We start from the raw sequence: 20,293 nt of genomic DNA, 5'->3' as shown, positions 1-20,293 counted from the left end.
TGGGTTGCCAACAGCTCACTAAGGTATGTATGTCCCAGACAAGGAGGATCTCTGCCTTCCGGGGAGTGGGAGGCCCGGAGTGTTGCCAGGTCCTCAACATGAATTCACATTGACTCTTTCAAACCGGGATTACATTCTGTGCTTCCTTTTGTTTCTATTGGTTCTGATCAATAAATTCATTTTGTTTGTGACGCGTTTATAACTACTGATGCCGAAGGGACTGTGTGTGGCAGGGGAGGCCAGACCGCCCTCCACTTTGGAGGCACGGAGCCTGAAAACATTGGGCAGTCCCAGGCCTCCAGGAGAAGCGTCCGAGAATTTGGGTCGGCACTGCCTTCCATCCCGAGGCTGTGTGGCTGGGACATCTGGGTTCGGCTGCCCTTGCTTCTACCCCATCCCTGCTGTAAGAACCAGTGTTTCTCAAGGTCTGTGATCAGCGTGATGCTGACGGAACGAAGGGTTAGCGGAAAGGCGAAGGCAAAGGAGGGTCTGTGGACGGCCACCTGCCTCGTCGGGGTTTCATGGCGCCCAGATCTACAGGGGCGCGTGGGGCAGGGACTTCACAAAGGGTTTGTGAACAGACCCGGGCACCAGAGTCTCCTGGGAGAAAATGGAATTTTTAATTGGGTGACAGTGTGTTTTGGGATCGTGCTTTGATTTGAAGTCTCCCGATTTGAAGCCGTGCACATCACGGGCTCCTAGCAGCAGTCCCAGGACTCTGTCTCTTCGGTCGGGGGATGGCTTCTTAAAGAGCAGAGGGGAGAAAGCCAGTCTGACACACCAGTTTGACACTGGTCACACGAGGCGCCGGCGGCAGGTCGTTCTCGGGGGTGTGCACCAAGGTGTCCCCCCAGCCTGGCTCCCGCGGGTGCTGCTGTAGGCAGGTGTGGGCGGGTGGGGGCGGCCACTCTTGGCTCCCTTTCTGGTTCCGAGCTGTGTGGCTAATGTCTGGCGGTCAGGAACCTGATGACCAGGCCCACCATCAGCATGGCTGACACCACCCCCAGAGCAGCCCCGCGGCGGATGAGCAGCTGTTTTGTTGACAGGGGGCTGGCCGGGGCCGACAGGGCACGGGCTGCTTCCGGGGTCCTGAAGAGGTCCAGGTGGCACTCGGGCCTTGAATACATCATCAGGGTGATGCCTGGGGAGGTACCCGTGGCCACTGCGGAGACAAACGGGAGCCCACTCAGCAGGGCTGGGGGGCTGGGGGGCAGGGGGAGAGCTTCGGCCTTGAATCAGGAAGCCCGGCTGCGTGTGTTATGCGGGGTGACAGTTAAGAATCCGCCTCTGTGCCTTACGCTAGAAAACGCCCGCATAGGAGAAGGAGCCTCATCTACCCCGCAGCAGGATCAGAGGAGGAAACGATGTGGGAAAACCTCTCGCGATGTGAGTTCGACGCACAGATAGAGCTACTACTAAGATCACATTACAGGGATTCCTCTCCGAGCCTGTTGTGATGACCTGGCGAGTGTGACGGTCACATGTGTTTTCAGAGCGCGTTAAATGCTTAGTCGGACCTTACTGCGGTCTCTTGCGACACTCTGAGCGCCCCGAGCTTAGTCCGAAGCTCCCTACTGAAGGCAGAGCCCAGGAGGCGATGAGCTCACCGAGCTGAGTGAGGCCTCTGGGCTGCGTACACGCACGCCCCGCACTCCACGCCCGCCTGGGCCATCCCTTCATCACAGACACCCCGGATATAAACCAGGGGTGCCCGCCCATGGGCAGGACGTGGCCTTCAGAGAGGAGAACGGGTCCCTGCAAGGATCTTCTCCCCTTTTCCAGCAGCCAGACCACGGGGAAGAGACCTAAGCTCTCAGCCCGCCTTCCTCATCTGAACTTGGAAATGCGGCGGGTAGGTTACTCATGTTTATCTATCGGTGACATAGAATGGGACTAGAGTCGCGACCTCGCGAGGCCGAGGATGTGAAGTACTTTGCGCAGGGCCCGTTAAATCAGAGGTAGCAACGTCGCCTTCTTGGTACTTAGGACGGCGCGTCCGAGCCAAGAGGAGGAACGGCGGCTCCCACGGTTCCCACTCGACCCAGGCCCTGACGCAAGGCCGCCAGGAGCGGTGTGCCCCCCGGCATGGTGTGTGCCCAGCAGAAGCACTAGGACAGCATTACCTGAAGAGGTGACAGCTTTCGCAGGCCCGGGGCGGGGGGCCGAGGTCGCCGCGGTCGCCGCGCTCACCGTGCCGTCGGGGCTCTGTGGCAGCAACCCTGCGTGCTTCTGAGCCTACGAGAGCGACAGCTCGCCTGGGTCAGCCGGTCGGCGTGCCCGCTCACCGCCGGCCTCACCAGCTCCCTGCCTTAACACACTGTAGGCTGGGGGCGCCTGGGTGGCTCGGTTAGTTATGCGTCCGCCTTCGGCTCGGGCCACACGCTCAGGGACGTGTCGGGGTTCAGCCCCGTTTGATTGAGCTGTTGGCTTTTGTCCGGGTTTCCGGCAGCCTGGGCTGGCTAGGGAAGGGTTGTGGTGTGTGTGCTTCTCCTTGTAATTGGAGACTACACTGGCGCGGTCTGGGGTCCCGCTATGGCGCCGGGAACAGACGGGGAGGCCGAGGCGGCCCCCCGTGCCCCCCGTGCCCCCCAGTCTATCCCGCAGATCACTGCTGCCGAGGCCCGACGTGCCCCGAGCGCTGCCGGGGAGCAGTCACTCCGCATGCATGGCCAGGCCAGGGCCCACCACTCGCTCACCTCCTCTGCAGCGAGCTTCCAGTCCATCCGGCCGGTGTAGACCGCAAAGGCGGCAGTGACCAGGAGGCCACAAGCCAGCATGCCCAGCCAGAGGCCTGCGGGGGACACGCAGAGGTGGGGCCAGGGTGTCCGAGGGCCCCCAGGCCACTTCCAGCTTCCCCTCGTGACACTTACCCATGATTCTCATTCTGACTACAAAGGTCAGAACGATGCCCAGAGGGAGGCCGACGACATAGTACGTGATTGCATTCACAATGGCCCCGAAGGCCTGCTTGCCGGTCCCTCTCAGGACTCCGCCGTAGACGCACTGCAGGGGGGGCGCAGGGAGGGGCGAGAGGTGGGCGTGAGACCGGCGGCGGGCCTCCTGCAATGGGCTCCCTTCTAAGCCACTCCTGTCGCAAGGCCTCCTCTCACTCAGCCCCGGGACAGTGCTCTCGTCCCCTCCCGTGGGGAGACCGAGTCAGGGCAAGTCACTCTGAAGTAGCACTGTGTTCTGGACACCACTCCAGGGCCCCCCCCCTTCACCTCCACACCATGACCGCCTTTCTAGAAAATCTAGAAAATCGCTGCGCTAAAGGCAGGGCGGGTTCCTTCTGGAGGCCGAGGGGAGGATCTGTTTCTTTGGCTGCCCTGCATCCCTTAGCTCCCAGCCCTCAGACAGCGGTGACGTCAGCCCAGCCTCTGCTGCTGGCTTGGTGCCTGCCTTCTCTCTCTCGGCCTCCCTCTCCTGCTTATGAGAACCCTTAGCGGTTATATATCGGGTCTTCTGGATAATCCAAGAAAATCTGCCCCAGCTCAAGATCCTTCACTTAATCCCGTCTGCAAAATCCCCTCCTCCCACCTGACAGCCACAGGTCTGGGGATTCGGATGTGGATGGATATCTTTGGGGGCCCCGATTCTGGATGCCGCACAGGGCGAGCAAAGGTGTCGTCTGTTCCAGACCTGCAGCCCTAGCTCACTGCTGTCCCCGTAATGCTCACAGACAAGAACTACTGGAGAAAATACTAACTGCTTGATTTTACTAGGCTCATCCTCCCAACCTGATCTCCGACCTAGTGAACGAAAGAACTACAGCCACAGTTCGTGTCCGCTTGGTTCTTTTTCTTTCCTTAAGATGAAGGACGTGGAGGATTTTGTGGTTTGCTTTCACACTTTTGAGCAAAGAGGCACTGTGTGCGGGAGGGGAGATGTGTGCCTCTTGAACTTGGAAATGCGGCGGGTAGGTTACTCATGTTTATCTATCGGTGACATAGAAGGTATTTTTTTGGTTAGAAAAAGACTCCTCCCAAATGATGATTGATGCGCTCTGGACAAGTATTTCTCAATTTCGCCCTCCAGGGGACATTTGGCAATGTCTGGAGATGGTCTGGGGAGATGCCGACTGGTACCTAGTGGGTTGAGACCAGGGATGCTGCTCGACCTCCTTTAGCAGCCCCCTTAACGACAAGGAATTGTCCATCCTGAAATGTTACAGTGCCAAGATTGCGAAGCCCTTTAGAGCATTTTAAATGACAGGGACTCTCTCCAGTAACCAGCACACACAAGGGCCAGTGCGCCGCCCCCCCAACTCTAGGAAGCTAAGCCTAAAATTAAAGGGAGAAAAAAAACCCCAGAAAACCAAACTGAGTAGAGAGAACAGCTACAGGTTGTCGAGGAGGCAGGATTCACAGAAGCAGTGCAGGCAAATTACTAAATAAAACAACAGGCCTTGGGGAAAGGTCACACACACGACATTCTCCGGGATGGGTCTGGGCCAGAGCGTACAACAGAATTCAGTTAGAGACACCGACAAGATAGAAATCTGGGAAGACCCCCAATATTGGAAGTTAACACACTTCTATGTTTTTTTTTTTGGAAGTTAACACACTTCTAAACCTATGGGTCAAAGAATAAAGAACAGGAGAAATTGTAAAATATTTTGAATGCAAAGTAAAACAGCATATCAAATGTATTAGATGTTACTAACGCAGTGCTTAGAAACGTATAGCTTTAAATGCCTAGATCCAAAAAGCAGAAAGGCCTCACTCAAATCAATAGCCTAATATTCCACCCTAAGAAACTAGTAAGGGCAAACCGTTATCAAAATAATGCAGGAGAATGAGAATAATGATGATGAGAGTGGAAATCACTGAAACAGACAAGAGAAAAACAACCGAAAATCGATGAAACCCCAAATTCTAGGTCTTTGAGAAGATCCACAACACTAACAAATGCTTGCCAAGGAGTTGACCTTGGTAAAATAAGACTAAGAAAATAAGAAAGTGAAGACACGAATCACCAAAATCAGGCATGAAACAAGGGACATAACCACGGACCACAGAGGAAAGGATGATAAGGAAATATGGTGAGCAACTTCATGCCAAAGAATTAGACAAATTTAGTTGAAATGAATAAAGGACTAGAAAGACACACATTACTGAAAGTACCTCAGCAAGAAATAGAAAGTGAAGAGACCTATAACAAGTAAATAAATGGAATTAATTTAAAAATTTTCTGACCAAAGCTCAGGCCCAGATGAGCTTAAATATTTAAAGAAGATATAATGCCAATCCTTCCCAAACTCAGAAAGCCTAGGAGGAGAGGACACTTTCAGAATCATTCTGTGAGGCCGGTGTTACCCTGACATCAAGTGAGTAAATAAAATCTTAAAAAAATGTATTTAAAAAAAAAATCACAAAGATACAAGTTAGCAGATGAATATCCTTCATGAATGTAGACGCAAAATCTTGAGCAAAATGTTAGCAAGCCAAATTCAGCAATAGATAAACAAGGTCCATACCATGGTCAGGAGGGCCTTATCACAGGAATGCAAGGTATAACATTTGAAAATCAATTAATGTGATTCTATCGTATTGATAGAATGAGGGACAAAAGCCACTTGATTATCTCAATAGACGCATAAAAGGCATTCTAGAAAATCCAATGCCGTTCTTGAGAAAATGTTTTAACAGACTACGAGTAGAAGGGCTCTTCCTCAGCCTGATGAAGGGCATTTATAAAAATCCTACAGATAACACTTCACGCTGAAAGACTGAACACTCTTGCCCTAACGTTGGGAATAAGGCATAGATTATGCTCTATGTGTATCCAACATCATACTGGAGTCGAGTTCCAACCACATGGAAAGGGGGAAGTAAAACTCTTGATTCACAAATGACCTGATCCTATATGAACATCTTAAAGGAATACCCCTCCCCCCCACGCACACACACAAAACTACTCGAATGAGATTAACAAAGTCACAGGATAAAAGATCAATAAACAAAGATCAGTTCTATTTCCAGGGGCTAGCATCAATGAACTAAAAATGAAATTAAGACACCAGTTCCATTCACAATCGCATCCAAAAAAAAAAAAACCCCAAAATACTTGGGGATAAATTTCACAAAAATAGTGCTGGATGTGTCCACCAGAGACAACAAAACATTGTTGGATAAAGAGGATCTAAATAATTGGAGAGACACTCCGTGTCCATGGATTGGAGGCCCCAATATTGTGAAGATGACAGTTGTCCCCAAACGACCCCGTAGATTCAACACAATTCCTTTCAAAATGCCAGTAGGGAGAATGGGGGGGGTGGGTAGTGAATAGGAGGCACAAGGATTTTTATGACAGTGAAATTATTCGTATGATACTATCATGGTGGATCCGTGTCCTTCTATGTTTGTCAAAACCCATAGTCTCTACACCACCAGTGACCCCTGACAATGAACTGTGGACTTTAGTTAATAACGTATATTCCCTCATCAGCTCAACAAGTGTGCCACACTCGTACATAATTAATAACTACTAATAAGACGTGAATGATAAGGGAAACTGAGGGAGGAGGTTTATAGGAACTCTGTATTTCCTTCTGTAAACCTAAGACTGCTCTTTAAAATCTACTAGTTTTTGTTTCAAAAGACAATACCAAGAATTAGCAAGGGAGTAGAAAGACTGGAACCCTCACAGATCGCCAGTGGGCACGTAAAATGGTACAGCCCCAAGGAAAAGAGTCTGGCAGTTTCTTAAGAAGTTAAACATACGCTTCCAACAACTGAATGTGCAGGACTCTACCAAGAGTGATGAAAACAGACATCCACACGGAGACTCGTGTGTGAATGCTCCCAGCAGCCTTAGTCATAAAGGCCAAGAGCCAAATGTGGGGGTGGAGGGTGGCTCACGGAAATTCTCTAAAGCTGGATCTCTGTGACGGTTGCACAATTCTAAGTGCATGGATTTTATGGCCCATAAATCACAACCCCATAAAGGTGCAGAAAAAGAAAAGCTTTGTGGAAAGCATAAATTAAGGATAATAGAGCCAGGAGAAAAAAAAATGACAGGAGGCAGATACAGCAGCTCTAAGATCCCTCACATTTGCTGGCTGTGAATTTGCTTGAGTTCCTTGGGGAACAGAGAAGTGTTACCCACTGGAGCAGAGGTATACTTAACTCCACGAGGAATTCCTATTCCCAACCCTGAACTGCAAGAAGAATTTCTCAGCTGTGGCAAAAAAAAAAAAAAAAAAAAAGTAGTGTCCTTGACCCCATCCTATGACAAAAGCCATAATAGATTCCATAGGATGGTTTCTTTTAATGTTCTGTGATAACATTACGATATCATCATGAAGCCCAGCCCAGAGGAGGCAGTTCTGCGGAAGGCTGAGCAGGTGCTCTAAGTTTCGTGCCTGCCTGTTTGAGTCGAAAGTAAATTCTAGAATATGTAGCGATCTGGACAGAGTGCACTGTCTTTTAGAAAAATCCTTCACTGAGAAAAAAAAAATTTTTTCATACGGGTGAATAGTTATTGTACAGGTGATTTTCCCCAGGGCAGGACCAGCCCAGAGGGCAGGTGCTCTGTGGAGCTCTCGAAGCCCACACTCCCAGGCGGAGCTGTTGCCCGTTAGGCAAGGGATGCATTCCTGCCGACCTCAAGATGTGAAGGAGAAGACACAGGGTTCCAAACTCTGCTTCTAAAAGGAGCCGTTAGTATTTTCTTTTCTTTCTTTTTTTTTTTTTTTATGTGATGCTCTTTAAAATTCACATCGTTCAGATCTGCACTAAATGGGACCTGTCTTGTAGGGGTCAGAGATACAGAAAACTCCGGTCCCTCTGGACTCTGGGGTGACTCCCTCCCTCGCAGGTCCCTTTGCTCGGGGTTACGGGGTGCGGGAGTTTATGCTGATGCAATCTTTCCGTTTTTTGCTAATCTGCATTCATCTTTTGGCTTGTTCGAATTGCAGAATTGCGGAAGGGAAAGGGAATTATTGTTTTGAATAATAATAGAATTAATCCGAGTGAAGACTTTGGGCACTTACTGTATACAGTTAGCGCTTTACATGTATGTGTTAATGAGTTCAGCCTCACATCCCTTGGAGGCCTCAGGGAGCGCCCATGAACATGGACTCGGACTGGGGGGTCAGGCGTCCCACCAGGGCAGTACTCACACAGACGGCCTCAAAGAGCTGAAAGACGATATAAATCGGCAGGACCTTGTTCACCAGGGCAATGACTTCTCTGCAGGAGAGACAGGGAAGAACATTTGTGTGGAAATCTGAGGCATGACCGTGTCCTTGAGACTCATGTATCTCCCCTCTGTTCCACCACCTCCTAAAAAGGGTCGGAATAGAGGTAGTGGCCCTACACGGACTTGACATTCCTAGCCCTGAGTTTCTGCATGTCTGTGGGTCTTCTTAAGCTCCAGAAGAGCCCCCCAATATCCTACCGCCCTTCACTCAGCATCCTGTCCCAGCAAGTGACGGAGGCCGAGGTCCGGGGAGAGCAGCAGAGGCGTCTGCTAGCTAGCTTCCTCCCAGGGAGGGCAAAGTCGGGGCTAGTCCCCACTTCCTCCGGACCTAGTGCCAAGCCAGCCAGCCGTGTGACAAGCCGCTGAGGACCAGCTGCCAGCCACTCTGACACGTCCCAGAGGTCAGTGAAGAGAACTGATTACCTACTCATCATTAGTAAAAATATGCCCCAGTTTGTTTTTCAGGAGGCTCAACAGCATGCCCACAACCAGCGAGGTACCAACTGGAAGAGACAAAAGGAAGAGCATTTGCACCCCCACCCCCCACCCCGACCCTCTGAGGAGCCCAGCTGAGGTCAGCGCAAGGCAGGACAACGGAGGGAATGCCTTTCCTCCTCTGGTTCGCAAAGTGGGGTTCCTGGACCAGCAGCATCAGCATCACCTGGTAACTTGGTAACAGTGCAGGTTCTCGGACCCCCGTCTCAGACCTCCTGAATCGGAAACTCTGTGGGGGAAGGCCCGGGGGTCTGTGTATTGACACAGAGTCTAATGCAGCCTAAAGCCTGGGACCCGCTGTTCTCCACAGCTGAGCTGATCTGGATCGGGCAGCCTCAGAAAGCAGAGCCATGGAGGAGGACACAAGATTGGTTCATTCCGGGGTGGGGGGATGGGGGATGGGCAGGCCCCAAGCTCGGGGGCGGGGGGGTGGGGGCGGGAGATAATGTGAGGGCAAATTTGCAATAGGACCCTGGACAGCTGGAGGGAGAAGCCTGGGAAGGAAGAGACTTCACATGATCAGGGGTGGAAAGGCCATGTCAACTCAGCAGGGGATGCTCCGGACCCCACCCCCCACTGCCCTCGTTCGGGCTGGTTTCTCCCCTGCCCCGGGCTCTAACTTTCCAAGACCCTCCCCCCACGCCCAGAGGACTCTACCCACCTGTGCAGAGCATGCCTGAGATAGCCGACCGCTTAGCTTGGGCAGTATCTGCGGCTCCCAGGGCCATCCCCACCCGGACGCAGACCGCGTTGCTGAGCCCCAGGGGAATCTGGGATCACAGGTAACAAGGGGCTGTCAGTGGAGTAACCTCCAGCCCCCGGAATGGGGTGGGTCCTGAGCCAGGAAGAGGCCGGGGCTGGGGGTGGAGCGGTCCTCCAGCCCTCCAAGCTGGGCCAAGAGGGAGAAGAGCAGGAAGACAGGATGGATCCCTAGGAGGCAGCATGAGGGCAGAGGGCATCCTCGGCTGCGGTTGGGAGATGGGTTGGGGATGCCCTGAGTGAGCCAGGCAATGCTGCCTCCCACCCCCGCTCCAGAAGACATCACAAGGCCACTGGCCCTGCAACCTAGATCAGTGTGTTGCCAAAACCTCGTGAGTAAATGCATTTTTAAGAGGTAGCTGTGGTCTTAAGTATGCCAGAAAAACTAAGTTTTGTGGAAACCATTTGTAAAATAAAGCACCTTATACGTTAGTGCTCTAAGTGTAGACTTTTGTGAGTCGTTTCCTTAAGCCCAGGGTTGCATACTGCATGTCCCCAGGAGGCTGGCAGATAGATACACACCTGAGTGACATGGACAATTCATGTCTCTGTGGGAAGAGGAGGGAGCTACGGGGACCGTGGTGGGGGACAGCGATGTCCGGCAGGGCCCGGACCTGAACGGGCACAGAGGGTCCAGGAGGGTCCCTCGGGAGATAGAGACGGCCCTTAGGGTGACCCCCTGCCCCTGTTCTGTGACACCGCAGGCCGTCAGGGGGGCTGGGCCAGCATGGAGGGTGTGACGAAGGTGCCCCCAGAAGAGACTCACCATGTAGACTATCGTGGCCAACTCGTAGAGGATGGCCTGGCCGGAGAGGTCCAGCACACTGATCAGGCCTGCGGGGCGAGTGGGGGGGATTGGGGTGCACACGGTCAGCACCCAGCCCTGGGGCTGGCTAACAGACCTGGGACAGGATGCCTCTCTGCTTTGGAGGCCAAGGGGCAAATGATTCCCAAAGGCAGATTTGCAATAGAAGATGTTCCTACTTGGCCTTCAGCCTTCCAGGAAAATCCCAGTGGAATTTTCTGGAGGCCTTTCCCTGTATGGTTTGACTTTCAAGTCCTTGGTATACCTTGGCATGGTGAGCGAGAGAAAAGAGACCTGGGCCAAGATCAGGAGAGCCGAGGTTGGATCCCAGCCCTACCAGTGTGCAACTGTGTGAGACTCTGGACAGTCTCTTGTTCTTGGGGCTCAGTTTACCTATCTGTAAATGGGGGGCAAGGGTTGGACCAGAAGTTCTCCCAGGGCCATTCTTGCACTGGCCTGATTCTCAGGCTGTGTGGACTCTGCCCTGGGTGCTCCGGTGAGCACACATGTGTCACATGCCTAACAAACCCACACATGCTCACACCCCTGCTGGTTCAGTCCCTCGCTCCCTCACTGACTCAACCCCCTGCCCCGGGCACCTGCTCCGTTCTAGGCATTTTGCTGGGCGCTGCTGGGGTCTGGACATGAAAGGCCCAGGCCTGCCTTCCGGGAGCTCAGGACCTCGTGGGGGAGATGAGAGAGCCACAGGCCCAGCCTGGCCCAGGCTGCTGAACAGCGCCGGCCCGGGGGGGAGGGGGGGGCGGGGGGGCAGGGGCGGGGGGGGGAGCGGGGAGGGGCTTTGGAGCTGCCCACGCTGTTCCCCGAGCCGTGCTCCTCCACGTACCCATGAGGAAGCTCCCGATCTCGTAGGCCCACCACTCAATGCATATCATGAGCATGCTGGGGACGGCCAGAGAGAAGAAGGGGCCCCAGTCCTGCAGGCACTGGCTGGACCAGCCTAGGAACAGAAGCCGAGCTCCAGAGCCGAGCATGCCAGAAGCCCCTGCCAGCCTCTGGCTCTGCACCCCCGCCCCCCCCACCCCCGGGCTCGGCTCAGCAAGTGCAGGCACTTTGCATTCTGCACAGGGCGTGCCAGCTGGTCCAGGGTTGGTGTGGTGCGGGAGGAGGGTGCCAGGCCAGGGCGCCTGCTCACACGGCCAGCACCGCAGGGCGGGTGAGAGTCCCCACACTCTGCTTGTGTCACCACGCCGGGATCTCAGGCAACTACCCTGCCCTTTCTGGGCTCCATTCCCTCCTCCGAAAATCGGAGTTGTCTTTGCCCTGCTTCTCCGGAAGGATTCTTGGGAGGATGGTATGAGGTCAAGGGTGCCGAAAGGATTCTCAGGGCGGGGGGGGGGGGCGGGGGGGGGCATGCTGGACTCCTGCCCTGTGACTGAGGCCCCGGCCAGAGAGCTGGCCCAGAAATGTGCAAGGGGACCCCACGGTCTACAGAGTTAGGTTTCAGGAGGCAGAAAAGCTCAGACGGGCACAGGTTCGAGTCCAGCCCCACCATGTACCAATTTCCTCTGTGTAAATAAAATGGGGATAATAAGGCATCATGGAGTTTAACTGGGGTCAGAAATGTCGGGTGCTGGGCCCACGGCTGACACCTAGGATTTCCCCCGTGTCACCACCCTGAGATCAAGGAGCGGGCCAGAAAGTGGGGCTCTGCACCATGTCACATTTGATGGGGGGCGATCTGGGGCCTTTGGGGGCGGGGTCCTGAGGGGTGGAGCAAAGGGGAAGGAGGCCCCAAAGGGAAGTAGAGGCAAGCCCGGAGACAGGGCCCCTCCAACGGGACTGCAACCGGGTCTTCTGTCCACCTGCCAAATGCACCCCCTGGGCCCGTGCCAGGGTCCTGCCTGATGCTTGTCTGCTCAGCCCCCCAAAGGCAGGGCGGCCCTCTGCACCTGCCCACGTCTCCAGGTGCAGCTTTTTCAGCACAATGTAGAGAAAGAGGAAGATGGTCTGCACGAAGTAAGACATAGTGCTGGCGTAAGCAGAGCCCCTGCGAAAGGAGGGAGAGCAGGGCTGGGGCCAGGGGCCGACTCTGGCCCTTGGCGTAGGGGGCTCCCCTGCTGAAGCCAGCATGGAGGGGAAGCGGGCCCAGGCATGGCCCAGCCAGCGCCCCCATCCCGGGATCAGCCGCGGGACCCTCGGCCACAGGCACCATGACAACAGAGTCCCCGGAGTCACCCTGCCAGGTCCCCACTCTCGGCCTTTCCTGGCGGCCTGGGGCACGGATGAGGAGGGCTCCTCTCCCCGTCTCCTTGGTGGGGAGCCCCCCAGGACCCGAGGGACCAGCAGGACCCCCCAATTCCTCGCGACACCCACTTCTGGACGGCAGGGGCAGCCCCTGCAGTTCTTGTGAGGCGAGGATGGTGACCAAGCCGCCCCAGTCGGGAGTGGGGTGCCTGGTGGGCAGTGCTCCCTGACGGGGTCCCCGGTGCTCACCTGACCCCCAGGCTCAGCATGGAAACCAGGATGTAGTTGGCCAAGCCATTGATGCAGTTGCCCACGATGCCACTGAAGACTTGGGGCCAGACGATTCCCTGAAATAAATGAAGGGGGTGGGGGGCAGGAGGGAGGGGTGCGGCCCAGCCCGGGCACGTCCAGGGGTTGGAAGGAGGCTGGGGACGTGCAGCTCCTTGCTGGGCCCTACTCAGGCTCATAGATCGTGCAGAAAGGAGAAAAGCCTCAGGCACCCCTTCCCACTGGAATAGGGCAGTGCGCTGGGCCCGGGGGTCACCCTCCTAGCCAGGGACCTGTACCTGATTTTGCAAATACTTCGCCAGCAGGACATAAAGGAAAAATGCCTGTGTAAAATAAAAACAAAAAAACCAGACACACAAATAAACAATGACTACCCAAAAGCACGAGATGAACATCAACAGGTATTTCTCCGATACCTGAGTATGGAGCAATAACTTCACCAAAGTATGTCTGGAAGCCCCGCGCCCCCGACTCCCGCGGTGGGCTGAAGCCCACTGAGCCCTCTCGGGTGCTCTGGCCCTGCCTAGGAGGATAGAGGCCCCCATCCGGGCTCCTGCTCGGCTGCAGGGGAGGACAGACAGGCAGGGCGGGGTGGCTCCAACAGAGAGCACAGTTCAGCAGGCTTGTGTAAGAGGCTGAGCACCTGGCAGAGAGCTTCTGGCTGCCGACCCAGACCTTCCATCAGCTCAGGGAGGCCACCCAGGGGCCTGTGTACAGAGCACCCAGCAGAGCCCCAGTCCACAGGCTGTGACCACCCTTGAGTCTGGCTCTGGCTGCTGAAAACCATAATCTAGGGGGAGTGGCCTCGGGCTAGGGTGGCGGGGGTGGGGGGAAGGGGCTCAGCCGAGTGGCCATCAGTAGTCCCTGCTGAGTAGGCTCAAGTCCCCACGCGGTGGCAGGTGGAGGATAGAGCACGCGCGTCAGTGTGTGTGTGTGCTGGGGGCTCTGTCCCTGCCCCCCCTTTATGTCCTCTGTCAAAGCCTGGCCCTTGGCCTGCGCCTTCCTACCCCATCCCTTCCCTTAGCCCTCCGCTTCTGTTGAGTATAGCACAGTGCTTAAGAGCACGGAGCTGGAGCTAGATTGCCTGGGTTCAAGTGCTGGCCCCACTCTCTTATCAGCTGTGTGATCTTAGGCAAGTTGCTTAACCTCTCTGGGCCTCAGTTTCTTCATCTACAATGGGGATCATCATCTGTGCATATATTGCATGCATATTCATCTCTACCTATATATGTAAAGTTAATATCGCCAAATGCTTACAAAACAGTAAATGGCACGTTTAAGCATCCCAAGTGTTAGGTAAGCATTATGTAAATGATGTTTGGCACTTCTATTATTACTTTACTGGTAAATTTTACAGCAGCATTTTTTTTTTTTAAAGATTTTATTTATTTATTTGAGAGAGAGAGAGAGCACAAGAGGGGGGAGCGGGAGAGGGAGAAGCAGACTCCCTGCTGAGCAGGGAGCCCGATGCGGGACTCGATCCCGGGACTCCAGGATCATGACCTGAGCCGAAGGCAGTCGCTTAACCAACTGAGCCACCCAGGCGCCCTACAGCAGCATTTTATGGGAGGGACTTGCTTCATTCGATAAAGGAGTGGCCACAGTGATAACGTTATCGGATGCTTTCCCCTGACCCAGCCCCAGTGGCCCTGTTTGGCAAGATACCAAAGGGGTGCTGTCATTCCAAAGACGCCATCCCCAACACAATACCGCCCCCTAATCACGTGTCTCACTAAGCCTCAACAAATTAAAGAGGGTAGCAGTGAATTCCTGAGCAGACATACAGACCACCGGGTCCGGCCGGAAATCTCAGAAACTGACTTGACTAGATGCACTACCTAGCTGGTATTTAATAAATTAATGGAGAAAGGAGAGAATATGCAATCATGAGTCCTAGTTAAAGTTTGTTAGATGGATTAGAGTCTTTTTTTTAAAAAGATTTTTATTTATTTGACAGAGACACAGCGAGAGAGGGAACACAGCGAGAGACGGAGTGGGAGAGGGAGAAGCAGGCTTCCTGCTGAGCAGGGAGTCTGATGTGGGGCTCGATCCCAGGACTCTGGGATCATAACCTGAGCCGAAGGCAGACGCTTAACCGACTGAGCCACCCAGGCGCCCCTAGATGGATTAGAGTCTTAAAGGTAAAAATAAAAACCATAGGAGGGCTCAAAGACAACATAGGCAAATGTTTATATAATCTTGCAATGGGGGTAAGTGTTTTTAAGCTCATCAAAGACCCCATAAAGAAGAGGGTTTATAGATCTGTTATGTATACACTAAAAATTCTTTAGGTCAAAAATATCAAAAAATTAAAAGGCGAGTGACAAGCTTAAAAAATGAAAAGGGATGTGCCATATATGACAAAGAGTTATTAGTTAACAAGAGTTATAATAACTAGAAAAAGATTAACCCAGAGGGGCCTGGGTGGCTCAGGCCGTTAAGCATCGGACTCTTGTTTCGGCTCAGGTCATGATCTCTGGGGTCATGAGATTAAGCCCTGAGTCAGGCTCTGTGCTCAGTGGGGACTCTGCTTAAGATTCTCTCTCTCCCTCTGCCCCTCCTTCCCTCACTCTCTCTCTAAAATAAACAAATAAATCTTAAAAAAAAAGATTAACCCACTAAAGCAAAGGGTATGGACAGTTCACAAAAGAATAAAATGATCAATACATACATGAAGAAAAATGTTCATTAGCAATAACATGCCTGTGAAAACTATTTCGAATCAGAAAAAAAAAACATTAGTAAAGGGGCGCCTGGGTGGCTCAGTCGTTAAGCGTCTGGCTTTGGCTCAGGTCATGATCCCAGGGTCCTGGGATCGAGCCCCGCGTCGGGCTCCCTGCTCCGCGGGAAGCCTGCTTCTCCCTCTCCCACTCCCCCTGCTTGTGTTCCCTCTCTCCCTGTCTCTCTCTCTCTGTCAAATAAATAAGATCTTTAAAAAAAAAAAAACAAAAACATTAGTAACAATACTCTGCGCTAACGAGAGTGTTGCCAGTGGGGGAGAATTGGTACAAACTGGTATCAAAAGCCGTTGCCAAAGCAACGCCAATTCCAGTAAAGCACCTGAAGGAAATCGTTACAGATGTTCACAAAGATCTAAAGTATAAGGGTGTTTATCACAGTCTTCTTTCTGATAGTGAATACTGGAAACAACCGAAATACCTACCAAATAGGGATTGGTTAATACATTGGGGCACCATAGGATGTTCCATAGCCTTTGAAGTGGATATTGTGGAAAGCTATTTATAATCACATCCAGGGACTAACAACATATTGGAAAGGGGAAAAGCAGGTTATAATACAAAATACACACGTTGACCCTTTTTCCAACTACACGTGTGCATGCGTGTGTGAACACACGCCCGCGAACAGAAATAATACTGGAAAGAGCAATTACCCTATATTGTCTGGGTCATGGGGGGGGGGGCAGGATTAGAGGTGATTTAGAATGTTTCTTTCCCGCGCTTCCCACGATTTCTCCAATAAATGGTTTTCTAATCAGAAAACATGTTACTTCCTAAAAGGTCCATCTGCATGCACTGGAATGAGACCGGATTTTGCCTCCAGCCAGCCTCGGTGGCTCGGCCGGAAGTGGCTGCAGGCTCATGGGCCTCCCCAGCATGGAAAAGCATGGAAAAGCATGGAAAAGCAAACCGCCGGAATCAAAGGGAGTGTAGGTCCACCCTCCTCCAGGCTCGGGAGACAGAGGCACTTACCGGAAGTGCTGGGATGAAGATCAGCACGTACTCCTGGGTTAGCCTGCAAGAGAGCCAGAAGCTCCAGAGCGGCCCAGGCTGTGCCCTCCAGGAGCGGGGGCGGGGGCTGGGAGGCTGCCCGAGGAACACTCTGGGCACCCCAGGTTTGAAGAGAGGCTTTGCCAAGCCCTGAAGACAAGTAGTCACGGGGTGCCACTAGAAGGTGCGGGGGGGCGGGGGGCGGGGGGGAGGGTTGGGGTTGGCAAGGACCTAACCACGAGGCCGTCATGGCTAGGGAACTTAAACTCGCGGTAACATGCGGTGTGTAAGGGGGAGCGGGGAGAAGCTGATATCTTATCAAGAAAGAAGCAAATGAAGCGCAGATCCTACAAAAGGAACAAGGTATTCCCAGGCCGGGGCACACATGCAAATGCCTTCATCATGTCGCCTTTCCTCCCGAATTAAAACTGGCCGCGTGTCTGCCCCCTGCTGGTCGCAGCTGGAGCAGCAGCCCCAGAAGGGAGAGACCCGAGCACGGAATCCCGGAACCTTCCCGCGAGGAGCTGCACCTGTGACCGCTGGCGACCCAGAGAAGCACGGGGCCTGGGGGGGTGGGGGCGCTAGGGAGTGGTCTCTTTGACGGGGTCCCTCCCCGGCGCCCCAGCAGAAGCCAGTACCTGGACACGGCCGGGTCCTGCCGGAAGAGCAGCAGGATCTGCTGGGTGTTGAGGAAGAGCGCCCAGCAGGGGAAGCAGCAGAGCAGCAGCACCAGGGTCCCCCTCTGCAGGATGACCCCCACGTGCTTCTTGTTGGGGCTGCCGAAGCTCTGCAAAATAGCTCAGTCCTGGGTCAGGCTGCCCACCCCTTCAGTACCTTCCCTCTGTCCCCTGGGTGAGCCTAGCCAGGGCGTCAAGCTCCTAGCGGTGCTAGGGCCGTGGGGATGGACCCAGGACACCACCATCGGCAGCCATCCGTGCTCCGGGAGCGGGCCTTTGGCACCCCCTGATTACAGCCTGGAGGGGGCCCTTCTGGGCTCAGCTTCCTCTGCAGGGGGCTCAACCTGCTCATAGAATCACGATAGCTGTTATTTAGTGAGCACTAGCTCCAGGCCAGGCCCTGCGGCCAAGGCCAACCTCTATCTACCCCTTGTGCCCAGTTCTTCAAAAGCCCCTAACAAGGAGCGCTTCATTCTCCCAATCAGAGCTAGAGCTAGGGAAGCTCCGAGAACATTTGTCAAGTCCCCATACTGCTAAGTGGCAGCCAGGACCGAGCCCAGGTCCCCAGGTCCACTGTGAGTCCAGACCCCCGCCCCAGGAAAGCTGAGCCCCCCTGGGCTGTGGGCCCCCGAGGGCGGGAGGGTCCACATAGGTGCGCCCTCAGCATTTGACACATGAGGTCAGGGACCGGCCTCCACCCCGTTCCCTCCATGGCTCTCTTGCCCGTCTGCGCTGGCTCTTTCGAAACGATGGATCTAAGTCCCTGACAGCATGCAGGCCTTGCAGGCGGGCCGGGGGGCAGGTGTCCCTGGGGCCTGTTTGATGGGCTCCCAGATCCAGGAGTCACTGAAGGGCCTTCAGTGGGCACCCTCCTGCCCGGCTCCAGGAGGCCCACCTACCTGGGACATCAAGGTGTCACATGCCGAGGACAAGCCCAATCCTATGGAAACTCCACAGACATTGACAAACTGGAGTCACGCACAGGAGAGAACACAGGGCTTGTCAGGGGTGGGGGGCGAAGGAGGGGAACCTGGGGAGCACCCTGCGTCTGGGGGAGGCCACTCAACGGCAGCCCTGATGTGCGGCTGAGCTAGAGACCCCCTCCTGCCCCAGGCCCTGCCTGCACGGGCAAGGCCCCCCTCCCAGGCCCAGCTGGGATGTCAGCCCTCATGCTGTGTCTCGGTGGTGGTGGTGGGGGAGAGCGTCCCCACACCAACCCAGCTATACTCACGGCCACCGAGAGGGTCACTGATGCCAACTCCAGCTTGCCCAGGTGCCCGCAAAACACTGAACTCACGACATGGATCATGAAGGTCAGCACCTGGAACAAAAACTGGGGGACAGCAACCAAGGTCAAGGGCCCTGCACCGCCCAGCCCCACACTGAGGCTTTTCCTGGGGGGCCTCGAACCAGAGACCCACAAAAAAACACAGCCGCCGGACCCATTGCCCGCAACCGGGGAAAGAAAGCGAGCACTGTGGCTAAGGCGGACGCGGCAGCCGGAGCTGGAGGTCAGGACACCTGAGTCTTGCTTCCGGATCTGCCGTCAGCAGCGGCCGTGAGCCTCTGGGCTCCACCTCTGGGCTCCGGTTTCCCTGCCTGAAAGTGCAGGAATGCTCCAGAAGCAGCTGCACCCACGCAGTCTGGAGCACAGAGAGCTCAACTCAAACATCTCATACTCCAACGGTGTTATTAATAATCATGTGGTCAGACCTCATACAAAAGAGGAATGGCTAGGTCCCGGTGGTGGGATTAGAGATAAATTTCATCGTAACTTTTCATTTTGTCCGGAAATTTCGTAGGGAGCATATATTGATTAGTATTTATGGTGAGAAAAAAAAGAAAAGAGGATCTAAAGCAATTTTCCCATTGGAAATAAAATGGGCAGATGGCCCCTTCTTCCCCCTGCAAACTGTCTGCAGGGGGGGCCCACAGACTCCTCTATTAATGGGTCTCACTGGTCATCCCAGGGATTTAATCCAGCCTTCCCATTTGTTTCTGAAAGAGGACACACCTGCCCCTTCAGAGTGGGGGCTGCCGGCTGCTGAGCGAGGTCGGACCTCACTGCCAGGGACAGCTGTCCGCTGTCTGTCACCTGCTCTGGGTGGTGGCCCCGGTACTGCCTGGACACGGTCTGTGTGGGGAGTTTCTGGGGAGGGGTGTGAGCTGCTCCTGGCACAGCCCCGTCACACCCAGCCTTACTGCCTATCCCCCCCGCAAAAGTTCACCTCCTTACCAGGGGTCCGGAAAGAGCGAAGAGCGTCCACACCTCGGCCCCAAAGCCAACGGGGACCAGCCTGCGGAGGGCAGGGCAACAGCCCCCTCGGTCTTGGGGGACAGCGTCCTGAACGCTGTCCATTCCGAGACCAGGCTGCTCTCCACCCTGCATGCCTGGGCACTCCTACAGCCAGCCTTGCCCAGCCAAGCCCATGTCACCTTGCCGCCTGGCTAATGAGTAAGGGGCAGGAGGAGGGGCCGCTGCAGCAACCTATGGGACATGCCCTCCCTCCCGGCACCGTGGCCCTGTTGCCCAGCCCACTGGCTCTGTCACCAGGAGCCCTGGGCACCCGGGACTCACCCAGGCTGATGCCTGTGGGTGCCTTGGGTCTGCTGTCCCCAGGGCGGTCAGCTGCAAAGCCCCAGGAGGAGAAGGTTTGGGGCAGTGTGGGGGTGTGCTGGTTCTGGGGGTGAGGGCAGGACGGCCTGGCTGGGGTGAGCTGAGGCGCTGGGCATCTTACACCCTGGCATGATGGTACCCATGATGACTCCCACTCCAGAGAAGAAGCAATGAAGACTTAGAGAGGAGGGCAGCCTCCAGAGCCCTGCCCCGGGAGCGGTCCGGTGGGAGGGGGCAGTGGCCTGGAGCCAGGAGCCAGGATACCTGGGGGAGACCCCTAGCCCCCTCTCTGCCCACGATCCCTTTCAGCAGCATCCCTGAGAGCCAGGGTGACCCCCCTTGGGCGAACAGCTCACCCCTCTCCCCCTCCATTTTGCCCAGTGAAGCCGTCACTGGGCATTCCCCCAGGTTCCTCTCTGGCCTGCCCAGTCTACCTTCTCTTCTCTCCCATGCATGCAGGGCTGGCCTGCGACCCACCAAGGACGGGGGGGGCAGACCACAGGAGGCCCATAAC

The 20,293-nt window shown here is 54.8% G+C and overlaps 1 protein-coding gene across 1 annotated transcript; it reads right to left on the bottom strand.

The window, feature by feature from the left end:
• Positions 1-8: 8 nt before the first annotated feature.
• Positions 9-19,563, bottom strand: LOC118523714 (multidrug and toxin extrusion protein 2-like). The gene is made up of 17 exons (XM_036073465.2): positions 19,399-19,563; positions 18,394-18,495; positions 18,062-18,130; positions 17,124-17,272; positions 16,468-16,510; positions 13,033-13,077; positions 12,716-12,813; positions 12,172-12,269; positions 11,106-11,219; positions 10,223-10,290; positions 9,359-9,467; positions 8,630-8,705; positions 8,123-8,192; positions 2,871-3,003; positions 2,697-2,791; positions 2,124-2,235; positions 9-1,162 (listed from the first exon to the last, which is right to left on the bottom strand). Exons 1-17 carry the CDS (start codon positions 19,549-19,551, stop codon positions 942-944), a joined length of 1,755 nt encoding a protein of 584 aa, XP_035929358.1. The 5' UTR covers positions 19,552-19,563; the 3' UTR covers positions 9-941.
• Between the last annotated feature and the right edge of the window lie 730 nt (positions 19,564-20,293).

The sequence above is a fragment of the Halichoerus grypus genome, chromosome 2 (assembly GCF_964656455.1).
Source record: "Halichoerus grypus chromosome 2, mHalGry1.hap1.1, whole genome shotgun sequence".
In the NCBI taxonomy this organism is placed as follows: domain Eukaryota; kingdom Metazoa; phylum Chordata; class Mammalia; order Carnivora; family Phocidae; genus Halichoerus; species Halichoerus grypus.
Note: the sequence above shows the minus strand (reverse complement) of the source record. Positions and strands in the feature narration are given on the sequence as shown.